Source organism: Cherax quadricarinatus, chromosome 52, assembly GCF_038502225.1.
Source record: "Cherax quadricarinatus isolate ZL_2023a chromosome 52, ASM3850222v1, whole genome shotgun sequence".
Taxonomy (NCBI): domain Eukaryota; kingdom Metazoa; phylum Arthropoda; class Malacostraca; order Decapoda; family Parastacidae; genus Cherax; species Cherax quadricarinatus.
In genome coordinates, this window is record NC_091343.1 from 25,314,514 (window position 1) to 25,341,190 (window position 26,677).

General features: G+C 41.8%; 1 protein-coding gene across 6 annotated transcripts in view; it reads left to right on the forward strand.

Moving 5' to 3' along the window:
• Positions 1-4,112: 4,112 nt before the first annotated feature.
• The window catches only part of egr (TNF superfamily member 12 eiger), a 225,431-nt gene continuing 202,866 nt past the window's right edge, over positions 4,113-26,677 (forward strand). For 2 of the 6 annotated variants that reach the window (XM_070096193.1, XM_070096197.1), the window contains exon 1: positions 4,115-4,762. In XM_070096193.1, the coding sequence (XP_069952294.1) occupies positions 4,499-4,762 (264 nt within the window). In that variant the 5' untranslated portion in view covers positions 4,115-4,498. Of the gene's footprint in view, positions 4,763-26,677 lie in introns of all 6 variants that reach the window. The other 4 variants (XM_070096195.1, XM_070096198.1, XM_070096194.1 and 1 more) reach the window with 3 other exon arrangements.

The following is a 26,677-nucleotide window of genomic DNA, read 5'->3' on the forward strand; positions in this document are numbered from 1 at the left end:
CAAGGTAATAACAAGACTAACTGCTAGTCAAGGTAATAATAAGACTGGCTGCTAGTCAAGGTAATAACGAGACTGATTGTTAGTCAAGGTAATAACAAGACTGACTGCTAGTCAAGGTAATAATAAGACTGGCTGCTAGTCAAGGTAATAGCAAGACTGACTGCTAGCCAAGGTAATAATAAGACTGACTGCTAGCCAAGTTAATAACAAGACTGACTGCTAGTCAAGGTAATAATAAGACTGACTGCTAGCCAAGTTAATAACAAGACTGACTGCTAGTCAAGGTAATAATAAGACTGGCTGCTAGTCAAGGTAATAGCAAGACTGACTGCTAGCCAAGGTAATAATAAGACTGGCTGCTAGTCAAGGTAATAGCAAGACTGACTGCTAGCCAAGGTAATAATAAGACTGACTGCTAGCCAAGTTAATAACAAGACTGACTGCTAGCCAAGTTAATAACAAGACTGACTGCTAGTCAAGGAAATAACACGGTGGGATACAGCAACACACGTGAGTGGATAGGCACAAGAATGCTAGGAATATTTCACGCAAACGCTACTTACATTAAGTGATGGAATAACAAAAAAAAATGTTCCTTTATTCGTAAGAATATATCTGTAATAAATGTGGTAAAAAGCTGTGTACTGGTTATAATATTTTTTGTTTTTACAAATGTTTATATTAACAGGATATCGCTAAACCCGTAGAGGTCATACACCTTTGATCAAAGGAAAGGGAAGGTAGGTCCTATTCCTTGAATTAAAAGCCCTTCACCAGCAACAAGGTAACAAACACACACCTTGAAAGCATATTTTCACGAAGGTTATTTTTCGTTCACCTTAGGACAGCATATTTGGTGGAGGTCGAGCCAGACAAGACTGGGATTAATTACACATAGAGTATCCTTTGTACATAACAAAAACGTTGTAAGTAGTGGAGCTAGCTCTTAGTTTGCTACTATTGTCAGTGTGCTGGTAGTGGTTAGGCAGTTCCAGTGATACAGCACCAGTAACAGTTTCTCGGACCTGAGTCTGTCTGTCCCGTAGCGACTGAGTGAATCTTTAAGAAGGTTCTCAGAACTATTTTCCGTTTATCAACATGGTTTAATCCGCCATTTCCCCCCATCTCCTAGCGTTGAAAAACATACTGTATATCTATCTCACTTAGCAAGTTGTGTGTGTATGTGTGCATATATATATATATATATATATATATATATATATATATATATATATATATATATATATATATATATATATATATATATATATATATATATATATATATATATATATATATATATATATATATATATATATATGCATAATATATATATATATATATATATATGTATATATATATATATATATATATATATATATATATATATATATATATATATATATATATATATATATATATATATATATATATATATATATATATATATATATATATATGCATAATATATATATATATATATATATATATATATATATATATATATATATATATATATATATATATATATATATATATATATATATGCTGCATCTTTATGCTAATAACTAATTAATCGAAATAAAGTGAAATTATCACAAATTAATCTGATATAAAGAATGACATTACCTTTGTTATTATCGAACCGATGTTTGCTGAGTCCCTTCACATCTAGGAGAGCCGAAGGGTAGCTACCTCTCTAATACTCACGTTGTTCTGCCACTATACAGGCGCCATTTGCTAGGGAGTTTCATCTCAAACTCTGCCTAGCCACCACCACCAAAGAGCTGAGGGTCTCTCCTAGGCGCTGTCTAGCCTTCACCGCAACACAGGAAGTCAGCTGCTGAGAGTATCTACGTAGCTCTGCATAGCCATCGCTGCCTAGCCACCACACTGGTATTGCTTCAGATGATAAATAAAAGCGCTCACTGCCCACGTCAGGAAGATAAAGTTTAACGTCCGAGACACGTCAGGAATTTCCTACGAGGCACGACCAGCTGATCCAGCTGGTATTCTCTCACCTTTCTTTCTTCAACCCCCTTCCCACCTCCCTCTGTCTCTCTCTCTCTCTCTCTCTCTCTCTCTCTCTCTCTTTCTCTCTGAACATGTAGATTGTGACAGTTCTTCCGCATATTACCTTCAGAAGAGGTAGTCATCCCGTTCATAAGTTTTCCTTTAATTACCTTTGTGTACATATATAATTCCTCTTACATGTGCATATATATATCTTAATATACATGTGCACATGTAATATCTATTTCTTACATGTGCATATATATATATATCTTATTATACATGTGCACATGTAATATCTATTTCTTACATGTGCATATATATATCTTATTATACATGTGCACATGTAATATCTATTTCTTACATGTGCTTATTTATTATAATAGCAATGAGAGGTGCACGTTTAATACATGTTATAAAGTGCATATTTATTGTCTAATGGATACATATTCGTAAATATTTCTTATTATATACATGTCCACTTTCAATATCTATTTCTTATATGTGCCCATTTGATACTTATTACATGCATGTGTACCTTTAACACCTGTTACATGCATGTGTACTTTTAACACCTGTTACATGCATGTGTACTTTCAACACCTGTTACATGCATGTGTACCTTTAACACCTGTTACATGCATGTGTACTTTTAACACCTGTTACATGCATGTGTACTTTTAACACCTGTTACATGCATGTGTACTTTTAACACCTGTTACATGCATGTGTACTTTTAACACCTGTTACATGCATGTGTACTTTTAACACCTGTTACATGCATGTGTACTTTTAACACCTGTTACATGCATGTGTACTTTTAGCACTTTTTCCATACATGTGCAATATGTTATCATTTATATACTTGCAACATAGCTAGGTTAACTAGGGCCTCAGACACACAGGTTTAACATATACTGAATGTTTGATTTTTCGGGAGCGTGCAACAGAGAATTACTTAAACGATTACTTCAAATAATTTGAAAACCGATAAGCAGGTTGATTATGGATGGTGTGTGTGTGTGTGTGTGTGTGTGTGTGTGTGTGTGTGTGTGTGTGTGTAATCACCTAGCTGAGGTTGCAGGGGTCGATCCCTAGCTCCTGGCCCCGCCTCTTCACTGGTCGCTACTAGGTCACTCCCCCTGAACCGTGAGCTTGATCCCACCTCTGCTTAAAGCTATGTATGGATCCTGCCTCCACTACATCGCTTCCCAAACTATTCCACTTTCTGACTACTCTGTGGCTGAAGAAATACTTCCTAACATCCCTGTGATTCATCTGTGTCTTTAACTTCCAACTCTGTCCCCTTGTTACTGTGTCCCATCTCTGGAACATCCTGTCTTTGTGTGTGTGTGTGTGTGTGTGTGTGTGTGTGTGTGTGTGTGTGTGTGTGTGTGTGTGTGTGTGTGTGTGTGTGTGTGTGTGTGTGTGTGTGTGTGTGTGTGCGTGTGTGTGTGTGTGTGTGTGTGTGTGTGTGTGTGTGTATTATGTGTGTATGTGTGTGTGTGTGATTTATTAATATACGGCAGACATGACAGATGTGTTTGTGGAGCTTCGGTCAGGCTTGACAGAGAACTTTATGCGACGCGTAACAGATGAGCGAGAAAGCCTTAAGGAATTCCCAAAAGCCTTAAAGGCTTTTGGGAATTCCTTAGCGGAAGTTAAGATACAGCTCCTCCTTACCGATGTCTATATCCAGCCTGAGTAGCTGAGCCCGGGCTGTACCCAGCCTGAGTGTCAGTATCCATATCAGCACCCAGCTTGAGTATCTGCACCCAGCTTGAGTATCTGTACCCAGCCTGCGTTGCTGTACGCATCCTGAGTGGCAGTTCGCATGTGTGACGAGCCACAACACCGTATTAGGAGACGTCATAACAACGTATGCAATATCCTTCCCGTGAGTATTGTGATAGCCATCCCCGCGCTGTCTGAACACAGGATATTCCTGGCTGTGTGACCTTGGGGACATGATGCTGCTGCTCACCGATCTTTCCTCTCAATGGCTGCAGTGGCACGCATTACGACATAGCTGGGCGGTGAGTCCTAGGCGTGGGCGTAGATGTCAATGCAGTGCTTGCTGGGGAGGCTTGAAGGGAGTGCGTGCCTGCTGGGGTTGATATAAGCGAGCAGGAGGCGAGGCAGGGCAGTGCGCGCGTGGCAGTCAAGGTAGAGGGTTCCCAGGGTGCCCAGTCTCCATACCGCTCCCCACACACACACACACACACATACATACACGTGGTGCAGCCACACCCCGTGCTAGAGACACAGTGTCTCACACAACCCGTGCTAGACAGTCTAAAACACCCCATGCGAGAGATTCATAGTATTTTTCATGCTAGACAGTTTCTTAAACATCTCGTGCTAGAGACACACAGTGTCCTACACACCTCGTGCTAGACACACACAGTGTCTCGCTATTCACAGTCCCAAGCCTTGTTACTTATCAAAGACTTTTGAAGGCAGAGAGTAAATTTTTATTAAGAACATGGAGAAAACTCCAATGTATGCAGTACTGTCGCCTCCACACGCCTGCAAGAGGCAATGGGTGGCGTGGGTGGCCACGGGCGTGAGTATCGTCGCTCTGGTGGTGGCGTGCGTTACAGCTTCCGTGACAGTGCAGCAGGTAGATCGTGTCAGCGAACTGGAGGGCAGGATGCTGGAGATGCAGAGTCACATGGAGGACATCCTACGCTTCACCATTGACAGCCATGACTTCAAGGAGTACGATGAATACCCAGAAGATGCTCAGGTACGTCTCTAAACAATATTTTCTCCCTAAAGTTGGGACTTTATTACCTATCCTCTGGGAGGAAGATTCTTCCTCTCGCCGCATCTGCTTATCGTGAGGCAGCTGTAAGATTTTGTCCCCCTAAGGAGCAAGTTTATTAGGCAGCCCTACTCATCTTGTGAATAAATGCTCACTATGAAGACAGTATGTTACAGCACTAATAGTTGACACGTTATCGGCGACATTAGTTCCATCTTTGGCTGTTTCAGCATTCAGACATCAGAAACACTATTATATATTTGCAGTAAATTCTGTTCGTTTTTATAATTGCCAGTGAATCTTAGTGTCAACAATGAATCGACTGAAAATAAAAGGGCACATTTCCCTAAGTGAAATTTTGAACTTGAAGATCAGTAAAGTAAGACAAGTCATGAGGGAGGTGTAGAGCTGAACACTGGACGACACTTCTCTACACTCACACTTGCAGAGTGGCGGTCATGGGGGACGTGGGAAAAATATAACCCGCCTGGGAAAATCTGGCTAATCCTTCCACAAACTTCTTATTTACAAATAAAATTTATTTAGATAGTTATTAGAGTAATCCAATATACCTTTGCTTTCAAACCAGGTGAAATGGAAGACAAAAGTGTGTGATATTTTTAAAATGTTTGAACACACACACACACACACACACACGTGTGTGTGTGTGTGTGTGTGGCAATCAGTGCGTCATTAACCTATGCCTAGAGCACGGAATTCACAGCACACGGTAGTGTATTGTCTGGCTACAACAATGTGGTGTAGTCTGTGGCTACTACAGCGACGTGTCGGTGGTGTGTTCATCACAAGAAACAATGATGCTTAAGCTTTTCTTAAAACTCCAGTAAGAAACTGGGTTCCATTGAAGATACATACGACTTTTTGGCCCATTAGCCGGAGAAGCTCTTGGTCTGACCATCAGCTGTGACCTGCTTATATAGGGTCACATATGAAATCAGTTAAATACCGCTCTCTCTCTCTCTCTCTCTCTCTCTCTCTCTCTCTCTCTCCCCTCTCTCTCTTCTCTCTCTCTCTCTCTCTCTCTCTCTCTCTCTCTCTCTCTCTCTCTCTCTCTCTCTCTCTCTCTCTCTCTCTCTCTCTTTCACCACTATCAAATATATTATGAAACTCAATGCAATTATTCAGGTTAAGCCACTAGACACGAGATACAAATCTGTTGCAACACGTAGATACAAGGAGATTAAAGCAAGGCAGAGACTATAATTGAAAGTAACATTCTCAATAACATCAGATAAAACCCAATTAGAGCAGACCAAGCCTACACAGCAGCACACGCACACAAGCCACAGGATACTTAAGCCTTGTAACAAGGATTCAAACTCTCGAAGAACTGATCTTAAGAGGACGTTTCTTTTCATGGGAAACACGTAGGTGTGGGGAGAAGCCTTCATGTTGTGAAGATCTGCTATCTTACCTGATTACTTCACATTCCTCAGGCAAAATATAGCCATTATAGACTTACTTTTTCATGTGAATATAATAATAATAATAATAATAATAATAATAATAATAATAATAATAATAATAATAATAATAATAATAACATATCATCATTATTATTTTAATTTTTATATTATTATTATTATTATTATTATTATTATTATTATTATTATTATTATTATTATTATTATTATTATTATTATTATTATTTCTTTTGCTGTCTGGTTCATAAAAATTGTTTGGTTGAAAGGCCTTGTTAAAATTAGACTTATTCTATCATATTCTTTAAAAATCGTTAAATATTACCCCCCGTTTACTTGCAAAAATAAATGCTCATTATATTTTTTTTTCGAAACTGCATCAAATTATGCTTCCCTCAAATTCAAATGCAAATCTTTACATTAAGTTGCTTTCACGTATATTACACGTTAAGCGTTAAGTTTAACATATATTGAAAGTTAAGTTTAATCCCTGTTTCATTGATTAAAGTATTCTTGACTGGTGGTGAGCAAGTTACATGCACTCTTGACCCTCGTATAGTGGATAGACTTTAAACCCAATTAACGAACTTCTTTCTTGCTTTTCTTTTCTTGTTTTGGAGTCAGATCCATCAAAATAGTTTATTATAAATTGATTTTATTGGTGCGTATATGCTTTCAAGCAACATTCATACATGGTACAAGGTTCTTCCTTTATCTTATTTTTGGGTTATGTAGCATATTTATTTGTCTAAGGAATCAGAATATATAAAAACATACATAGAAATAGGAAAACACTGTTATGGACCTATGGCTTCTATCATGGTAATTTTCCTCATACTTCTCATTATATTAATGCTGAACGTTATAAACCAGATGCAGAATGAGACACAAGTGCAACACACTGATACCTTTAAATGTTTCGCCAACCAGAGGCTTTTTCAATCCAATATTGAGAATAACTGCTTAGACAGTATTTATTTGTCTATCCTATTTTAGAAGCTATGCAGAGTATTAGCTTCATTGGCTATACTTGGCAGCTTGTTCCGCGTATCTATAATTTTACTGCCAGTACTTCCCAACGTTCCTTTTGGATGTGGGTTACTAGCCAGTAGTCCGCTCGTAACACAGTAACAGACAACTCTGGTTTCCATATACTTTTCAGGGACATCCACTCTTAAATAACGCTCATAGTCGTTGCTTATATATAACACACCAGGTTCTTGTCCTCCAGAACCTACTACCTCTTGCTCTTCCTTTCTCTCTTCCTGCTGTTCTGCACCTCCCCCTGTACATTTTCCTACACCTCCCTCTTCTGTGTCCCACCTCCTTTATCCATCAAACTCCTCTTCTTTTACCTCTTTCCCTTCTGCTCCTTACTCTGCTCCTCCCTTTTCTTCTCTCCTGTCTGATCACCCTTCCTATTCCTCCTCCCCTTTTCCTGTTCCTCTTCTTTCTGCTTCTGCCCCTATTCCCCCTCTCCTACTACCTCCTTCCTGAGTGTGAATAACTTGCACCGGCTCAATATTTACCAGCTTCTATCCTTTAATATGACTGATTTACGACCCCCGCTGCAGCACCTGACTTATTTACACCTGCCACTAATGAATGCTTTTGCTCAGTTTTCTGCACGTAGATATTCTCCTGTTTTACTGCATCGCTTATCTGTATTCCACAATCTCCACTCTTCGTTATGCTCTAATTACCACCTTCGTTCTGGATAAATTTCTCGCTCACTGGCTGTGAGTCTCGCTCTCGTTTACTGGCTCTCTCGGTGATGTTGCTGCTTCCTACCCGTCCACCTGAGACGGGAAAGCCGATAGTGCAAGAGTTCCCTGTTCTTTTACCATGGGAAGACCAACTAGCTACACTGACAGATTGGACTGAGCCTTGACCCTGGGTGAACCAACTCACAAATGGAAGTTTATAAGGGAACTGCAGAGCACTAACTAAATAAAAGTGTACCTTCTCCAGTATAGTTTGTATTTCCATTTCTCATAGATGTAAAATAGATCACTGTAATACAACAATATATTAACCTCCCAGTAACCAAGTAAACATACCTGTTACTTTTACTAGTAACTGAGTATTCCCAGTACTTTCATTATTAAGGTAATATACAATTGTGTTACTTCATATAATTACATACTTTCTTTGATATACGAAGTGCTGGTTAATTGGATTATCATTGTTGGAAAGCGTTATATCTGAAAACTACGAAGAATCTCTCAACCCTGTTTCCTTCCCCTTGAGCGGCGTTCTCTCTCTCTCTCTCTCTCTCTCTCTCTCTCTCTCTCTCTCTCTCTCTCTCTCTCTCTCTCTCTCTCTCTCTCTCTCTCTCTCTCTCTCTCTCTCTCTCTCTCTCTCTCTCTCTCTCTCTCTCTCTCTCTCTCTCTCTCTCTCTCTCTCTCTCTCTCTCTCTCTCTCTCTCTCTCTCTCTCTCTCTCTCTCTCTCTCTCTCTCTCTCTCTTCTCTCTCTTCTCTCTCTCTCTCTCTCTCTCTCTCTCTCTCTCTCTCTCTTCTAAAGTCTAAGGGAATTTTGACAGACTAAGGCTATTTTGAACTAAGGTCGTTTCAGGCGACATAAAACCGCCTGAGTTAACCTTCGGTCGCTTTGTAAGAAAACTTTCTTGAATCTACACACAAAAAGGGTGATAAAATCCGTAAAGTTCGGCAACGTGTCTTGCTGTAGGGGTAATATACGTTTTATTATATATCACCTCTTAAATATAATGAAATTATCCATTACATATTATGTATTGTCAAGACATCCCTCAGGTACTTGCTTCATTACTCTTCCACTCCAGATCATGATTTTATTACCATCCATATTACGCATGTGTGAATGTGTATGCGTGTGTGTGTACTCACCTAGTTGTAGTTGCAGGTGTCGAGCTCCTGCCCCGCCTCTTCACTGGTCGCTACTAGGTCCACTCCCTTCACTTTATCGTATCTGTTCTTAAAGCTATGCATGGATTCTGCCTCCACTACGTCACTCCAGACTGTTCCACTTCCTGACATCTCTGTTACTGAAGAAATGTTTCCTAACATCCCTGTGACTGATCTGAGTTTTCAGCTTTCAGCTGTGACCCCATGTTGCAGTGTCCCATCAAGGTGGATACCTTGTCAAATCCTCTCAGTATTTTGTACGTTGTTATCATGTTTCCCCTATCTCTCCCGTCATCCTTAACCTCTCCTCGTAAGCCATACCCCTTAGCTCCAGGATTAGTCTTGTTGCCATCTTTACACATTCTCTAATTTCTTGACGTGTTTGACCAGGTGCGGCTTCCATACTGGTGCTGCGTACTCCAGTACGAACCTGAAGTACACAGTGTCTTGAATGACTCCTTACTTAAATGTAGAAACGCTGTTCTTAGGCTTGCCAAGCGCCCATATGCTGCAGCCGTTATTTGTTTGATGTGCACCTCAGGAGATGTGCTCGGTATAATGCTCACCCATATATCTTTTTCCTTAAGTGAGTTTTGCAGCCTTTGACCCCCTAGGTTGTGCTCCGTTTGCGGTTTTCTTTGTCCTTCCCCAAACTTCATGACTTTGCACTTGGTGGGGTTAAACTCCAGGAGCCATTTGTCGAACCAGGCTTGCAGCCTGTCCAGATCTCCTTGTAGGCTTACCTGATCCTCAAAAACATGTATTTTCCTCCTCATTAGCTTCACATCGTCTGTTAACAGGGACACCTCTGAATCTATCCCTTCTGTCATGTCATTCACATATACATGAAACGGCACCGGACCTAGGTGCTGACACAGTCACCCACCTTGACACCTCGTCACATACCTACAAATTTTGTTTCCTTTTTGTCAGGTATTCCCTGATGTACTTTCCGTTTTTCGCCTGTTCCTCCAGTTTTTCAACCAGTCCTATTGTGCACTACTGTATCGAAAGCCTTCTTTCAGTCCAAGAAGCCGCAGTCTATCCATCCCTCTCTCTTCTGTCTTACGTCTGTTACCTTGTCGTAGAACTCAAATAGGTTTGTGACGCAGGATTTCCCTTCCCTGAAGCTGTGCTGGTTGTCATTTATGATCCCGTTCTTTTCTAGGTGCTCCACCACTGTTCTCCTGACAATCTTCCCAATAACGTTACATACTATACATGTTAGTGACACAGGTCTGTGGTTTAATGTTACCTGTCTGTCTCCTCTACGTTTGCTATCTTCCACACATCAGGCAGATGCCCTGTTTCAACAGATTTATTGAAGATTATTGGTAATAGCACACATAGTGCATCTGCTCCCTCTCTCAGGAGGGAGGGAATGCATGTGTGTGCGTGTGTGTGTGTTTGGTGTGTGTGTGTGTGTGTGCGTGTGTGTGTGTGTGTGTATGTGTGCGCGCGCGTGCATGCGTGTGTGTGTGTGTGTGTGTGTGTGTGTGTGTGTGTGTGTGTGTGTGTACTCACCTAGTTGAGGTTGCAGATGTCGAGTCCTAGCTCCTGGCACCGCCCCTTCACTGGTCGCTACTAGGTCACTCTCCCTGAACCGTGAGCTTTATCATACCTCTGCTTAAAGCTATGTATGGAACCTGCCTCCACTACATCGCTTCCTAAACTATTCCACTTCCTGACTACTCTGTGACTGAAGAAATACTTCCTAACATCCCTGTGATTCATCTGCGTCTTCAACATCCAACTGAGCCCCGTTGTTACTGTGTCCCATCTCTGGAACATCCTGTTTTTGTCCACCTTGTCAATTCTTCTCAGTGTGTGTGTGTGTATGTGGTCGTGTGTGTGTGTGTATGTGGTCGTGTGTGTGTGTGTATGTGGTCGTGTGTGTGTGTGTCCAACTGACAATGGTAATATTTACCTTTATTAGTCTAAACAAAGAATCAGTCATACGTATGTCAGGTTAGTCCTCGAGTATGTACCACCGGCTTGGAACCTACATCTTGTCAACAACATAAACTTTGTAAAGTAAAAGGACACAAGTGCAACTAATGTGACATTTATTGTGGCAACGTTTCGCTCTCCAGGAGAGCGATACGTTGCCACAATAAATGTCACATTAGTTGCACTTGTGTCCTTTTACTTTACATATTGTCGGTAATTCTACCTACTTTATTACAACATAAACTTTCGAAAAACACTTAATTTGCCACAAAACTAATCAAGAAATGTGAGAGGCAGGAAAGAATAAGATGAACCTAGTATCAATGGCAATGGGAAAGGTGAGGAGAGGGGAAGGAGCTATAACAATATTATACAAGATACTCAGAGGAATTAAGAAAGTTCATAAAGATTGACTAGAGTGAGAGGCACCAGAAGATGATGTCACAGATGGAGACTAAGTACTCAGGTGAATGACAGACTTGTGTTAATTAACGAGGAGGGGAAATAATAGAGAAAAACTCCATACATGGTTTTAGTACACACACACACACACACACACACGCACACACACACACACACACACACACACACACACACACACACACACACACACAACATAGCTTTAAGCAGAGGTATGATAAAGCTCACGGCTCAGGGAGAGTGACCTAGTAGCGATCAGTGAAGAGGCGGGGCCAGGAGCTCGGACTCGAGCCCCGCAACCTCAACTAGGTGAGTACAACTAGGTGAGTACCCACACACACACACCCACACACACACCCACACACACCCACACACACCCACACACCCACACACACACACACACACACACACACACACACACACACACACACACACACACACACACATTCCTGCATGCAAATCTGGATGACTAACGCAGCACTAAACGGCCTCATCCTCGACAAATAGAATGATTTATACTGTCATAAGGGCGTGTGAGCCCTCCTCTCACCCCACTTCTCTCATTCCCTTAAGAACACACTATAAATATCCACGTAAACATCCGCAAGAATATACGACTGACGCTGACAGCAACAACCTTGGTCAGTATTCCTATCTTCCTCTTTGGTCAATACTCTTCTTTTTGGCTAATATTCTTCTTTTTGACCAATATTTTTTCTTCTTCTTCCTCCTCCACCACCTCCTCCTCCTCCTCCTCCTTGATCACTCTTTATCTCCCTGTCAATATTATTTTCCTCTGTATTCAATATTCGACTCCATCTCTTTCTTTTGTGAATATTCATCTCTGCATCCTTGGTCAATATTCGCTTCCCTTTCATAAGTCATTGTTTATCTATTCACTTCTTTCTCTTTTTTGAATATTCATCTGTTCCTCCCTGGTCAGTATTCATCTGTTCCTCTTTGGTCAGTATTCATCTGTTCCTCCCTGGTCAGTATTCATCTGTTCCTCTTTGGTCAGTATTCATCTGTTCCTCCCTGGTCAGTATTCATCTGTTCCTCTTTGGTCAGTATTCATCTGTTCCTCCCTGGTCAGTATTCATCTGTTCCTCCCTGGTCAGTATTCATCTGTTCGTCCCTGGTCAGTATTCATCTGTTCGTCCCTGGTCAGTATTCATCTGTTCCTCCCTGGTCAGTATTCATCTGTTCCTCCCTGGTCAGTATTCATCTGTTCCTCCCTGGTCAGTATTCATCTGTTCCTCCCTGGTCAGTATTCATCTGTTCCTCCCTGGTCAGTATTCATCTGTTCCTCTTTGGTCAGTATTCATCTGTTCCTCCCTGGTCAGTATTCATCTGTTCCTCCATGGTCAGTATTCATCTGTTCCTCCCTGGTCAGTATTCATCTGTTCCTCTTTGGTCAGTATTCATCTGTTCCTCCCTGGTCAGTATTCATCTGTTCCTCCCTGGTCAGTATTCATCTGTTCCTCTTTCGTCAGTATTCATCTGTTCCTCCCTGGTCAGTATTCATCTGTTCCTCCCTGGTCAGTATTCATCTGTTCCTCTTTCGTCAGTATTCATCTGTTCCTCCCTGGTCAGTATTCATCTGTTCCTCTTTCGTCAGTATTCATCTGTTCCTCCCTGGTCAGTATTCATCTGTTCCTCCCTGGTCAGTATTCATCTGTTCCTCTTTGGTCAGTATTCATCTGTTCCTCCTTGGTCAGTATTCATCTGTTCCTCTTTGGTCAGTATTCATCTGTTCCTCCCTGGTCAGTATTCATCTGTTCGTCCCTGGTCAGTATTCATCTGTTCGTCCCTGGTCAGTATTCATCTGTTCCTCCCTGGTCAGTATTCATCTGTTCCTCCCTGGTCAGTATTCATCTGTTCCTCCCTGGTCAGTATTCATCTGTTCCTCCCTGGTCAGTATTCATCTGTTCCTCCCTGGTCAGTATTCATCTGTTCCTCTTTGGTCAGTATTCATCTGTTCCTCCCTGGTCAGTATTCAACTGTTTCTCCCTGGTCAGTATTCATCTGTTCCTCCCTGGTCAGTATTCAATTGTTTCTCCTCGGTCAGTATTCATCTGTTCCTCTTTGGTCAGTATTCATCTGTTCCTCCCTGGTCAGTATTCAACTGTTTCTCCCTGGTCAGTATTCATCTGTTCCTCCCTGGTCAGTATTCAACTGTTTCTCCCTGGTCAGTATTCATCTGTTCCTCTTTGGTCAGTATTCATCTGTTCCTCCTTGGTCAGTATTCATCTGTTCCTCTTTGGTCAGTATTCATCTGTTCCTCCCTGGTCAGTATTCATCTGTTCCTCCCTGGTCAGTATTCATCTGTTCCTCCCTGGTCAGTATTCATCTGTTCCTCCCTGGTCAGTATTCATCTGTTCCTCTTTGGTCAGTATTCATCTGTTCCTCCCTGGTCAGTATTCAACTGTTTCTCCCTGGTCAGTATTCATCTGTTCCTCCCTGGTCAGTATTCAATTGTTTCTCCTCGGTCAGTATTCATATGTTCGCCAACATTCACCTGCTTCGTCAGTATACTACAGGTGAGCTACGCCAGCGACCTCGGTCAATACTCCAGCTTCTTGACCAGCTAGTAAACATGCAACATTAATGGGTCCTGATATTTGCAAATAACAGTCGCCATTATGATATCCCTACAAGATAACATTAATTTGCAATAGAATAAAAAATAAAACTTATTTGTAAAAGAGTAATTAGTAGGTATTATTATTATTATTATTATTATTATTATTATTATTATTATTATTATTATTATTATTATTATTATTATTATTATTATTATTATTATTATTATTATTATTGTTATAATAAAGAGGAAGTCCTGAACCCTCTGGGGGTTAAACATCCCTGGGGGAATGGGAGGTAATAAAGTTTGATCATAGAAAATGGAGATTTGCTCTAATTCCTTGGCTCTAGAGCCCTTGAGCAGTATCAAGGCTAATGAAGGATTGGAAAAGCGATGTGTTTTCTTTCTAGGTGAAGGTAAAGTCTCTGTAGGAGAACCAGGTAAGAACTGTAATGAACGAATGTTTAAACACAAAGGGGGATGATAGCTGATTAGTATGTCAGTTTTTGCATATATGACGGAGACTCGAGCCTTCACCATTCCATACGCTGAATGACCCTCACAAGTTCAGCACTTTAAAAGCGATACGCAAGAGTGTGCGTTGATAAATAGGTTTCAAATATTTCATCCAAGTGTTAAGAATTGATGGGATACAATGAGGCATTACCACTCTGAACTGTAACACTGAGATGCTGGAACAGACCACTAGCTGCTTCGGGATCCTTAGTTCCCCTGATGAAGCCTTTTCCTAATAGCTTTTGTGTGTAATTCTTCAGGAATACACACACACACACACACACACACACACACACACACACACACACACACACACACACACACACACACACACACACACACACAAATATATATATATATATATATATATTTTTTTTTTTTTTTTTTTTTCAACAAGTCGGTCGTCTCCCACCGAGGCAGGGGTGACCCAAAAAAGAAAGAAAATCCCCAAAAAGAAAATACTTTCATCATCATTCAACACTTTCACCACACTCACACATTATCACTGCTTTTGCAGAGGTGCTCAGAATACAACAGTTCAGAAGCATATACGTATAAAGATACACAACATATCCCTCCAAACTGCCAATATCCCAAACCCCTCCTTTAAAGTGCAGGCATTGTACTTCCCATTTCCAGGACTCAAGTCCGACTATATGAAAAATATATTGTTTATAACTCTCCAAATGTGACCTTAAGCTCATTTATGTTTACAAGACAATGATATATTTAGCTTCAAGGTTATAATACACAAAATGCCACTAGATTCTCAAGCAGATATTTGGTTAAGTATTTTGAAGTGGACCACCACATGTAGGTGTGAAGGGTGAGGCGGCACCGTCCTCCCTCTGTGTGAGTGCTAATGGCACTCATGACGTCAGAGAATTCTCTTTATTTTCTTACACGGCAGCATCTGCTCCTTATCCCTTAATCTGTGCCAGTTACCCTAGTCTGACGTCTCTTCTGTATCCCTGGGGAATATATAGGACACTAGTTTTTTTTTTTTTTGAAAATTATCAAGTATTAGCAGCCACTCTGTGGCATGCAAAGGGTTCGTAAGCTTTATTTGGACTTTATCTGGTTTAATAAAAGCTTTAATTTGATTAATGTTGTAAGTTTTAGTTTTTGAAGTCTTTTCAAGGGAAGACACCGCATAATTTAGATCAGATAATTTACTTACAATATGCATGCCACACTCTCGCTTGTCTATCCCTATTCCAGCAAATAACACCCTCCTCAATCCTACCATGAACAACCCTTACACGGTCACAAACAATCCTCACAAACTCCTCACCCCAGCCATAAACAACTCCCCGCCCCAGCCATAAACAACTCCCCACCCAGCCATAAACAACTCCTCACCTCAGCCATAAACAACTCCCCAACCCAGCCATAAACAACTCCCTACCTCAGCCATAAACAACTCCCCACCCCAGCCATAAACAACTCCTCACCTCAGCCATAAACAACTCCTCACCTCAGCCATAAACAACTCCCCACCCCAGCCATAAACAACTCCCCGCCCCAGCCATAAACAACTCCCTACCTCAGCCATAAACAACTCCCCACCCCAGCCATAAACAACTCCTCACCTCAGCCATAAACAACTCCCCAACCCAGCCATAAACAACTCCCTACCTCAGCCATAAACAACTCCCCACCCAGCCATAAACAACTCCTCACCTCAGCCATAAACAACTCCCCAACCCAGCCATAAACAACTCCCTACCTCAGCCATAAACAACTCCCCACCCCAGCCATAAACAACTCCCCAACCCAGCCATAAACAACTCCCTACCTCAGCCATAAACAACTCCCCACCCCAGCCATAAACAACTCCCCACCCCAGCCATAAACAACTCCCCAACCCAGCCATAAACAACTCCCTACCTCAGCCATTAACAACTCCCCACCCCAGCCATAAACAACTCCCCAACCCAGCCATAAACAACTCCCTACCTCAGCCATAAACAACTCCCCACCCCAGCCATAAACAACTCCCCACCCCAGCCATAAACAACTCCTCACCCAGTCATAAACAATTCTCTACTTCAGCCCTAAAACTTCTTCTCAATATCAGTTTACTTGAATCAGTAATTTAAGAATTAGAGTATTTTTTACTAATGGCAAACAGGTGATACACAAGTCTTCATAACCCAAGTGCTCTTGATACATTTTAAGCTAACTTGCAAGGTTTAAATAATAAGATATTACAATGACCCCAATGGAAATAAGTTACTTCGTCTGACTTTTTGGGGGGATTATCCTAGGTAATCTACACATATGCTGCTATGTATGATAATTTATGAAACTGTATGTATGTGTATCTGCACCTGAATAAACTTACTTAACCCTCACCAATACAATGCTTGCTATGAAAATCACAGTGCCGAAAAGTGCACTTATCAGCGTGGTTGAGGGAAGGTCCTGCGCTCAGTGCGACCAGCGGTACTGACATCTTTGTAATTACCCAGTAAGTCGACCACTGTCAACAAGGCTATGTTATTTTTATTCACTAATATTATTATTGTTTATAGTAGCAGTAGTAGTTGTAGCAGTAGTAGTAGTAATATAATACTCGTAAATAAACGTTAAAACCGTAGGGGTTATATAATACCTGAGAAATAGGTGGTAATCAAAACTAATCCAAGAAATGGTAGGTTACCTCCAAGTCTTTGGATCAAGAGCCCTACCTACATGAAGTCCCTTTCCCTTCCCTCGAAGTGGTCCCACAGTGCTGCCTCAGCCGGCAAGCTGTCACACCAACCACCACCTTCAACTGCAATCCCTGGTCGCATGATTTATCATAAATATCAACTTTCAGTTTCTTGTGCTTCTTGCGACTTAACTCGTCGTCCCAATTGTATCTGCAGTGTCCAGCTGTCTTCATTTGTTGCTTTGTCTTCCAGTTATTAGCTCTCTAATGTGTTTTCGCCATTAGTATGTTTCCAATTAAGGAAATTATGCTGTTGAATTGCTTAATTATAATAAATCAGTCTTTGTTTTCTTAATGTTCTTTAAGTTTTTGCATATTGCGATAATTGGTGGAAATTTGCTCACATTAGACATCCAACGGCTTAAGATCCCCCCGTGTCCATTGCACAAGACACGCGTGTCCAGTACACAAGACACGCGTGTCCAGTGCATAAGACAAGTGTCCAGAGCTTAATTAATACACACCTTCAACAAGACGGGTTGCAGTTCACTTTGTATACTCCCCCGCGGTGTGCCATCCATCTTGGGTCTTGTTGCTTTGTTGTTGCTTAATCACAATTATTCTCGTCTGAGTATCAATTAAACTGCAGAGTGGCCTCACCGCCATCATCAATCTCCCGAGTGCAAATTTACCTTTGCCACTGATTCACAAAAAGTACTTAAGGCATTCCCAACCACCTAAATCGAGTCTGACGACGATTTGCCTTACAGTGCCACCTCAGGTTCGGCCACCTGCTTATAGAGGGTCTCTGGCACCGGCGCACTGCCATGTCAGGCCCTTCCACCTACAAGCAGAGAGCCCTTTGCACCTATAATGCCACCTAAGGCTGGTCATATACTGTCAGCACCTACAAAGTCATGTCAGCCTCTCTCACCTGCTCTGGCACTGGCACCTACAGTACTACCTCAGTCTCGTTATATTCTAGCTGAGGGCCTCTGACACCTACAATGTCATCTCAGGCTCATCAAATACTAACAAAGGGCCTCTAGCACTCATGTTATCTCCAGCAGAACCTTGATTTAATTACCTTCAAAATTTTATCAGTTAGGTTAGAGCAGTAAAGCAGCCTCTTTGTCTCGCGATTACTGGACAGAGCATCAAGCCTCCACACATGGACGGAGGAGTACGCCTCAGCTACTCTTGCTGGATAATCCTGCAAGGATGAATGATCGCGACTCCACCGCTCCTTCCTTGTGCTAAGTAACGCACAAACACAGAGGACTGAACCTCCACCACTTCCTGTTTTGAGTAACCCACACGAAGGGTCGAGTCACAATATGAATATAAATAACAGAATTAATATTATACTGTATGGAATCACAAAATACCAATATTTTTAATAAGACTTCCTCTCTAAACTGCCTCTTATTTTTCTAGGTGGGCTGCTTACCACCTCGCAAGTTGCTGCATCAAGTTTTACCCTGAATAATAAAACAATTTTCAAAGACGAGATGTAAATAATTTAATTATAAATAGTAAATTACATGTTCCTCACAGGACTACACAGCTGGTCCCCCTACCCCTTCCCTCCGGCTAGGGTAGAGATTTTCGTCAGGAAAATATAGTGTATCTATCATATAGAAGTGAATAGCAGCACACTGCTAATGTGCCCTATAATGCTGAATAATACTAAAAAATCCTCCCACCATGAAGGCCAGAAGCTGCAAGGTAGAGAGAGGCTAAGGTGAGCTCCTGTATCCTTCTCATTATATATATATATATATATATATATATATATATATATATATATATATATATATATATATATATATGTGTGTGTGTGTGTGTGTGTGTGTGTGTGTGTGTGTGTGTGTGTGTGTGTGTGTGTGTGTGTGTGTGTGTGTGTGTGTGTGTGTGTGTGTGTGTGTGTGTAAACGTTACATGCATACATCGCACTCTCCTCTCTCCCACACACTTTCCTCATATGCTAACTCTCGAACAAGCTTGAAATAAGAAAGATGTTAAAAGTTGTTGGAAAAATCTTAGCGTTCTTCTGCTTCCAATAATGTCAACACGTCATTTTTTTGGGAGGTTGAGTGACATGATTTCATCGGTGAGGATTTAAGTTAGACGCAGAGCACCTCATATCAAACGCTCTTATCACCTTTAAGAATCGTAATATTCAAGATAGTGGCCTGACGACCTCCTGTTGTTAAGCTGATTCGCAAAAAAATATACCACACTTACATTGTTATAGTGGATTATCTAATCTCGAACATCTGAGATATCAGCAGACAAGGTTAAACGTGGTTGCTACAACCGTAGACTTTGTCTGAGTACTTTACTTGGCTGGCAGGCATGTTAGTTGGTTAGCTGACTAAATAGTTGACTTTGCTAGCTGGTTGATTTTTCTGATTAACTAGCTATCTGGTTGGCTGACTGGTTGGCACGCTAGTTGGCTGGCTAGTTGGCTAAGTGGCTGGTGAGCTGGTGGGCTGGCTGCCACTCTCTTCAGATCATGAGGGCGAGCAATATGTGAAGATCTACCTTATAATTTGGCACCTGCAGGTCGAATAATGCGTTTGGTCCAACTTTCCGAGTCGTTTCAGTATTTACAATGCTTCTATCACATTTGTACACACAAGAGGAAAGATACCTGTAATATCAATAATTAATAATAATAATAATGGTTATTATTATTATTATTATTATTATTATTATTATTATTATTATTGTTGTTGTTGTTGTTGTTGTTGTTGTTGTTGTTGTTGTTGTTATAGCAAGCAGCAGCAAAAACGACAGGAAACAATAACAACAAAAGCAAGAGAAGCAAGGGCAACACTTCAAAGCGTCTGTATATACCTGACACAACTGGCACCTGACACAACTGACACCTGACACTTGACACTTGATATACCAGACACAATAGGCACGCCATACGCACCTGGCACACATGACACATGTGACACGTTACACACATGACTCATCTAACACACCAGGTACACCTCTCACACCTGGCACACCTCTCACACCTGGCACACCTCTCACACCTGGCACACCTCTCACACCTGGCACACCTCTCACACCTGGCACACCTCTCACACCTGACACACCTCTCACACCTGGCACACCTCTCACACCTGGCACACCTCTCACACCTGGTACACCTCTCACACCTGGCACACCTCTCACACCTGGCACACCTCTCACACCTGGCACACCTCTCACACCTGGCACACCTCTCACACCTGGCACAGCTGACACGAGACGCACCTGGCACACGTGACACACCTAATTCACCCAACACACCGGACACACCTGACAAACCTGGCACAGCTGACACGGGACACACCTGGCACACTTGACACGTGACACATCTGACTCACCTAACACACCTGACATACCTCTCACACCTGACACGCCTGGCACAGCTGGCACGTGACACACCTTGGCAGCTGGTACATTCCAGTCTGACAGCATCATACCAGGAAGGGAGGGGAGGGGAGGGGGTGCCAGGGTAGGGGAAGTAGAGGTGGGGGAAGGTGGGGCAGAGGTGCCACCATCCAGGTCAGGGGCATCACGCACCTACTCCACTAGCTACACCCGAGTACCTTGATGCAGGTGAAGGGCTCTTGATCCGAGGAGTCAGAGCGAACCCTCACCTACCCCGGATTACTCTAGATTTCATGCCTCCCCCAGGAGCTGTGTGAGCCCTACGAGTTTAGCGCTTCCACGTAACTATCATCATCATTATTATCATTATCATCATCATTATCATCACCATCATCATCATCATCATTATTGTCGGTGGCTATGAGTCACTACTTAGCTTTTAAAACTTTAACTTTGTTCTTTGTTTCTCACTCTGACCTGTTTCTTGTTTCTCACTCTGACCTTGTTTCCTGTTTCTATTCTGACCTTGTTTCTCGTTTCTCACTCTGACCTTGTTTCTTGTTTCTCACTCTGACCTTGTTTCTTGTTTCTCACTCTAACCTTATTTCCTGTTTCTATTCTGACCTTGTTTCTCGTTTCTCACTCTGACCTTGTTTCTTGTTTCTCACTCTGACCTTGTTTCTTGTTTCTCACTCTGACCTTATTTCCTGTTTCTATTCTGACCTTGTTTCTCGTTTCTCACTCTGACCTTGTTTCCTGTTTCTTACTCTGACCTTTTTTTTGTGTCTCACTCTGACTTTGCTGCTTGTTTCTCACTCTGACCTTGTGGGTAAGATTTTTAGTAGACGAAGTATTTCCCACAGTGAGGCTTTGTCACCCACAATGGGGATTTACCAAATCCATGTTAAGCCACAGGTATTAAGCCACTGGTGTTAAGCCACAGGTATTAAGCCACGGGTGTTAAACCACTGGTGTTAAGCCACTGGTGTTAAACCACTGGTGTTTAGCCACTGGTGGTAAACCACTGGTGTTAAGCCACTGGTGTTAAGCCACTGGTGTTAAGCCATTGATATTAAGCCAATAGATGTTATGAGAGTGGTCCACCCGTCTCGCCAGGGTCGGATTAAATCGGGGTCCTGTCAGTTGTGAACCGAATGAATTTCAAGTAAGATATCACTAAGCTGTGAGGCAATAATCACCTACCCGGTACCACTGAGCTATCAGGTACCACTGAGCTATCAGGTACCACTCAGCTACAAGGTACCACTCAGCTACCAGGTATCACTTAGCTACTAGGTACCACTCAGCTACGAGGTACCACTTAGCTACCAGGTTACCATTGAGCTACAGGAACTAGCACTAAACTAATATGCATGAGCTCAACATATACCATCTGTAAATCATTAATGGTAGAGTACATTTAAAATCATCTTTCACAGAATTAAAATCGTGAAATCTTGTCTAAAAATCAACAAGTATTGATGAAGAACCTGGACGAGGAAACGGAGGTGGTAGAAAGATTGATGAAAAAAATTGTGTTCATCAATAAGAAATTTTAGGAAGTGAATTGAAATATTAGAAAGTAGTATAAAAATGTATATATTTAAAACTGCATTTTATACAACATAGGAAGGTTCTGGCTTGCCTGATGCTGGTTTCTATAATGTTTGGCTTTGTACTCTATTACCTCTTTGCCTACCTTGTTACCTGTTTACTTACCTTCTTACCTACCTACCTATGACCTGGACACCTTATCTACTTACCTACCTACCTACCTGTAACCTGGTACGAGTTTTAGTGACTGTCACAGCAACCCACGTCTGACACATCCTTGACCACCTGTCTCGTAGCAATCGAGTTTGTGCTCACCTGCGCGTCACCTTAACTACGCCACACCTGGAGATGTGTTGCGTGGGTAGTGTTGATCAGTATTGTAGTTCATTGGTTTCTGATGTTCATTTGTTTCAATTGTTATATTAAACATAACATTATCACTTATTTATATTTTCTCAATATGTGTACGTGTGTGTGTGTGTGTGTGTGTGTGTGTGTGTGTGTGTGTGTGTGTGTGTGTGTGTGTGTGTGTGTGTGTGTGTGTGCTGTGTGTGTGTGTGTGTGTGACATTTGTGAGGATTAATGCACAGTAAACCACTGTAAAATAATCGAAGGTAGGTGAGAAATTTGGTAGACACATTAAGAAGCAACATACTGCAAGAGAGCTCCATGGAAAGGTTATAGGAGCAGATATCTCTTGCACAAGAGGTTTATAATTATTTTGTCACATCTCCAGTGACCAGAAGACATGTTTCAATTTCTTTAATCAATATCAGCGATAATTTAAGCTTCAATGATATTCCCCTCAGGTATACTTAATATTACAATATTAACAAAACCCTTTTTTTTACTCCAGCTATGATATTTTTTATATTAAAAAAGTATATATTTATCATGACCACGCATCACATTATACTATGTTGCTTCTCTAACATAGCCAAACTTTGACCAGTTTTTCCTTTCTAAAACTTGCCACTTGCACCACATGGAATATTATACATGCAGTCATTCTTAGTCTCTCGGGCTTTGTTTATCCATTTAGTTTTTAATATATTGTTACTAGTTCATACACCATTGGTATTTATTTTAATTTTTAACGAGAGAATTCCATCTGTGGTTGTTCCATTATTGTGTATCAGTTCACGTGATCTGATATTCATGTTAGATATGAGACTATGAATGGTCTACGTATACCATACACCATTCATTGTAAACTGAATATATTTAGTGTTTGGATGCTGTTTACAACTGCTATTTTAGAAATAACACACACACACACACAGCTGAGTCTCGACCCCTGCAACCACAATTAGGTGAGTACACACACACACACATATACGTATATATGTTAAAGATTCTCACTTACAGCGTATTTCTTGTATCTCATTTTCATTACATTTGAAGTTTGTTTCTCAGCTCAGGGAACGGGTAAGATTCCAGTCCGTCTTTTTAATCACAGATCATTTCACTGTTATAGAGGCAGTCAAATGGGAGACTGATGAGTGATTCCCGTCCACGACAAGTCAGTCTTAAAACTAACATTCCAGTATTTCGCTAGTTATTAATTTCTCGGTCTTACTACGTTTTAAAAGAGCCACGTTATAGACACCTTGGAAGAGACAGGAAATGTAATATCTTTTGTGGCAATTTCGAATTAATTGCAACAATTACTGTAATATATAGTTACAGTGCAAGAAGTCCTACTTAATAATTATCATTGCTAAATCCAAGCTACATAAATTTACGTTGCAACAAGCCTTTTTACATAAATTTACAATGCAGTAAGATCTTGTACATAAATTTATATTGTAAAAAACACTTTCACACAAATATACATTGCGACAAGTGCCACTACATAATCATAAATATGCCAATAAACATGAGAACACGGTACTTCTGTAAGTGAATGTGAGGAGTAATGCTAAAATATATAGTTATAAAGACACATCATGCAGAACAAGCCTTTATTACGACAATGTAGTGCAAATAAAAGCGTCTACATTTTGTCTTTATACTCAGGTCTGTTATTGTTAAGTGAGAGGTAACTAGTGACTGTCAGTGTAGATATACTGAGAGGTACGTGTCTCTTAGTGTATATACACTGGGAGGTACGTATTTCAGCGTTTATACAAAAGGAGGCGTATCTCTGTGTATATATTTGTGAGATTGTGTATCTCTGAGTGTATATACACGACGAGGTGTGTATATCTCAGTGTACAGACACAGTATGGTATCCTTTAATTAGTAACGGTAAAAGGTATGAGTACAGTATCTTTCAATGTATATACAATGAAAGTTTGCTGTATTTCTTATCCTAGGGATTCAAGAATTCTTGCTATTAGTGATATGGTGAACTGAGGTCTTAAAGACTATCACGAGAGTGACAGACAGCTGGTTCCAGTGTCATATAGAGAGCTGGCATCAGTGACAGACAGCCAGTGTAAGGAGAGACAGTTGGTGTCAATGATAGACAACTGGTGTCAGTGACAGACAGATGGTGTCAGTGACAAGGGAAAACTAGTGACCTCCAGCTGCTGCAGTTTCACTTAGTCATGGTGACTCTTGGTGGTGTTATTGTCTCCTAGGAATGTTTGTCGCTTGTTCGCCTGATATTTAGATATTTTATTACTTTTCTTATGTGTTTACAGCTACAGGAGTGACCCATTTTAGGCAAAAGGACGGGAAGGACCCTCTTCAAAGAAGGGACTTGGAATACAGCATATAAATTCTGGGTAGAAAGAGATACCTGTCAGAGTTCTTTTTAATCTCTCTGTCTCTGTCTGCCTGTCTCACTCTTTCTGTCCCTCCCATTACCCAATACGTCTTCCCTTTTCCAAATTTCTTCCCACCTCCTCATCTCCTTCTATCATGTGTGACATAAATCTTCACAGTTACTCCCGTCTCTCTCTCTTCCCTTTTCTCGAGACGCTCTTAATGTGTGCTGTCGTGACCTCTTTGAGGGGAGAAGTAATCCGCTAGTGAAAGTTGGGCAGAGGAAGACGTCGATTTGTCTCCACTGGGGTGAAGTTAATGCTCCATCAGGCGTCAAGTAGCGGTACTCTGCTACCAGTGGTAGGGTGAAGCAGGGGTGCCCTGCTACCAGTGGTAGGGTATAGTAGGGGTGCTCTTCTACCAGTGGTAGGGTGAAGCAGGGGTGCTCTGCTACCAGTGGTAGGGGGAAGTAGGGGTGCTCTGTTACCAGTGGTAGGGTGAAGCAGGGGTGCCCTACTACCAGTGGTAGGGTGAAGTAGGGGTGCTCTGCTACCAGTGGTAGGGTGAAGCAGGGGTGCCCTGCTACCAGTGGCAGGGTGAAGCAGGAGTGCCCTGCTACCAGTGGCAGGGTGAAGCAGGGGTGTCCTGATAACAGTGGTATGGTAGGCCTGGGGTGTCCTACTACCAGTGGTATGGTAGACCTGGGGTGTCGTACTACCAGTGGTATGATTGACCTGGGGTATCCTACTGCAAGTGGTATGGTTGACCTGGGGTGTCCTACTACCAGTGGTATTGTAGACCTGGGATGTCCTACAACCAGTGGTATGGTAGACCTTGGGTGTCCAATAACCAGTGGTATGGTTGACCTGGGGTGTCCTACTGCCAGTGGTATGGTTGACCTGGGGTGTCCAATAACCAGTGGTATGGTTGACCTGGGATGTCCAACAACAAGTGGTATGGTTGACCTGGGGTGTCCTGATAACAGTGGTATGGTAGACCTGGGGTGTCCTACAAACAGTGGTATGGTAGACTTGGGGTCCTACGGCTAGTGGTATGGTAGACCTGGGGTGTCCTACAAATAGTAGTATGGTAGACCTGGGGTGTCCTACAAATAGTGGTATGGTAGACCTGGAGTGTCCTTCAACCAGTGGTATGGTAGACCTGGGGTGTCCTACAAATAGTGGTATGGTAGACCTGGGGTGTCCTACAACCAGTGGTATGGTAGACCTGGAGTGTCCTTCAACCAGTGGTATGGTAGACCTGTGGTGTCCTACAAATAGTGGTATGGTCGACCTGGGGTGTCCTACAAATAGTGGTATGGTAGACCTGGAGTGTCCTTCAACCAGTGGTATGGTAGACCTGGGGTGTCCTACAAATAGTGGTATGGTAGACCTGGAGTGTCCTTCAACCAGTGGTATGGTAGACCTGGGGTGTCCTACAAATAGTAGTATGGTAGACCTGGGGTGTCCTACAAATAGTGGTATGGTAGACCTGGAGTGTCCTTCAACCAGTGGTATGGTAGACCTGGGGTGTCCTACAAATAGTGGTATGGTATACCTGGGGTGTCCTACAAATAGTTGTAGGGTAGACCTGGGGTGTCTTACAAATAATGGTATGGTAGACCTGGGGTGTCCTACAAATAGTGGTATGGTTGCCTGGGGTGTCCTACAAATAATGGTATGGTAAACCTGGGGTGTCCTACAAATAGTGGTATGGTAGACCTGGGGTGTCCTACAACCAGGGGTATGGTAGACCTGGGATGTCCTACAATTAGTGGTATGGTT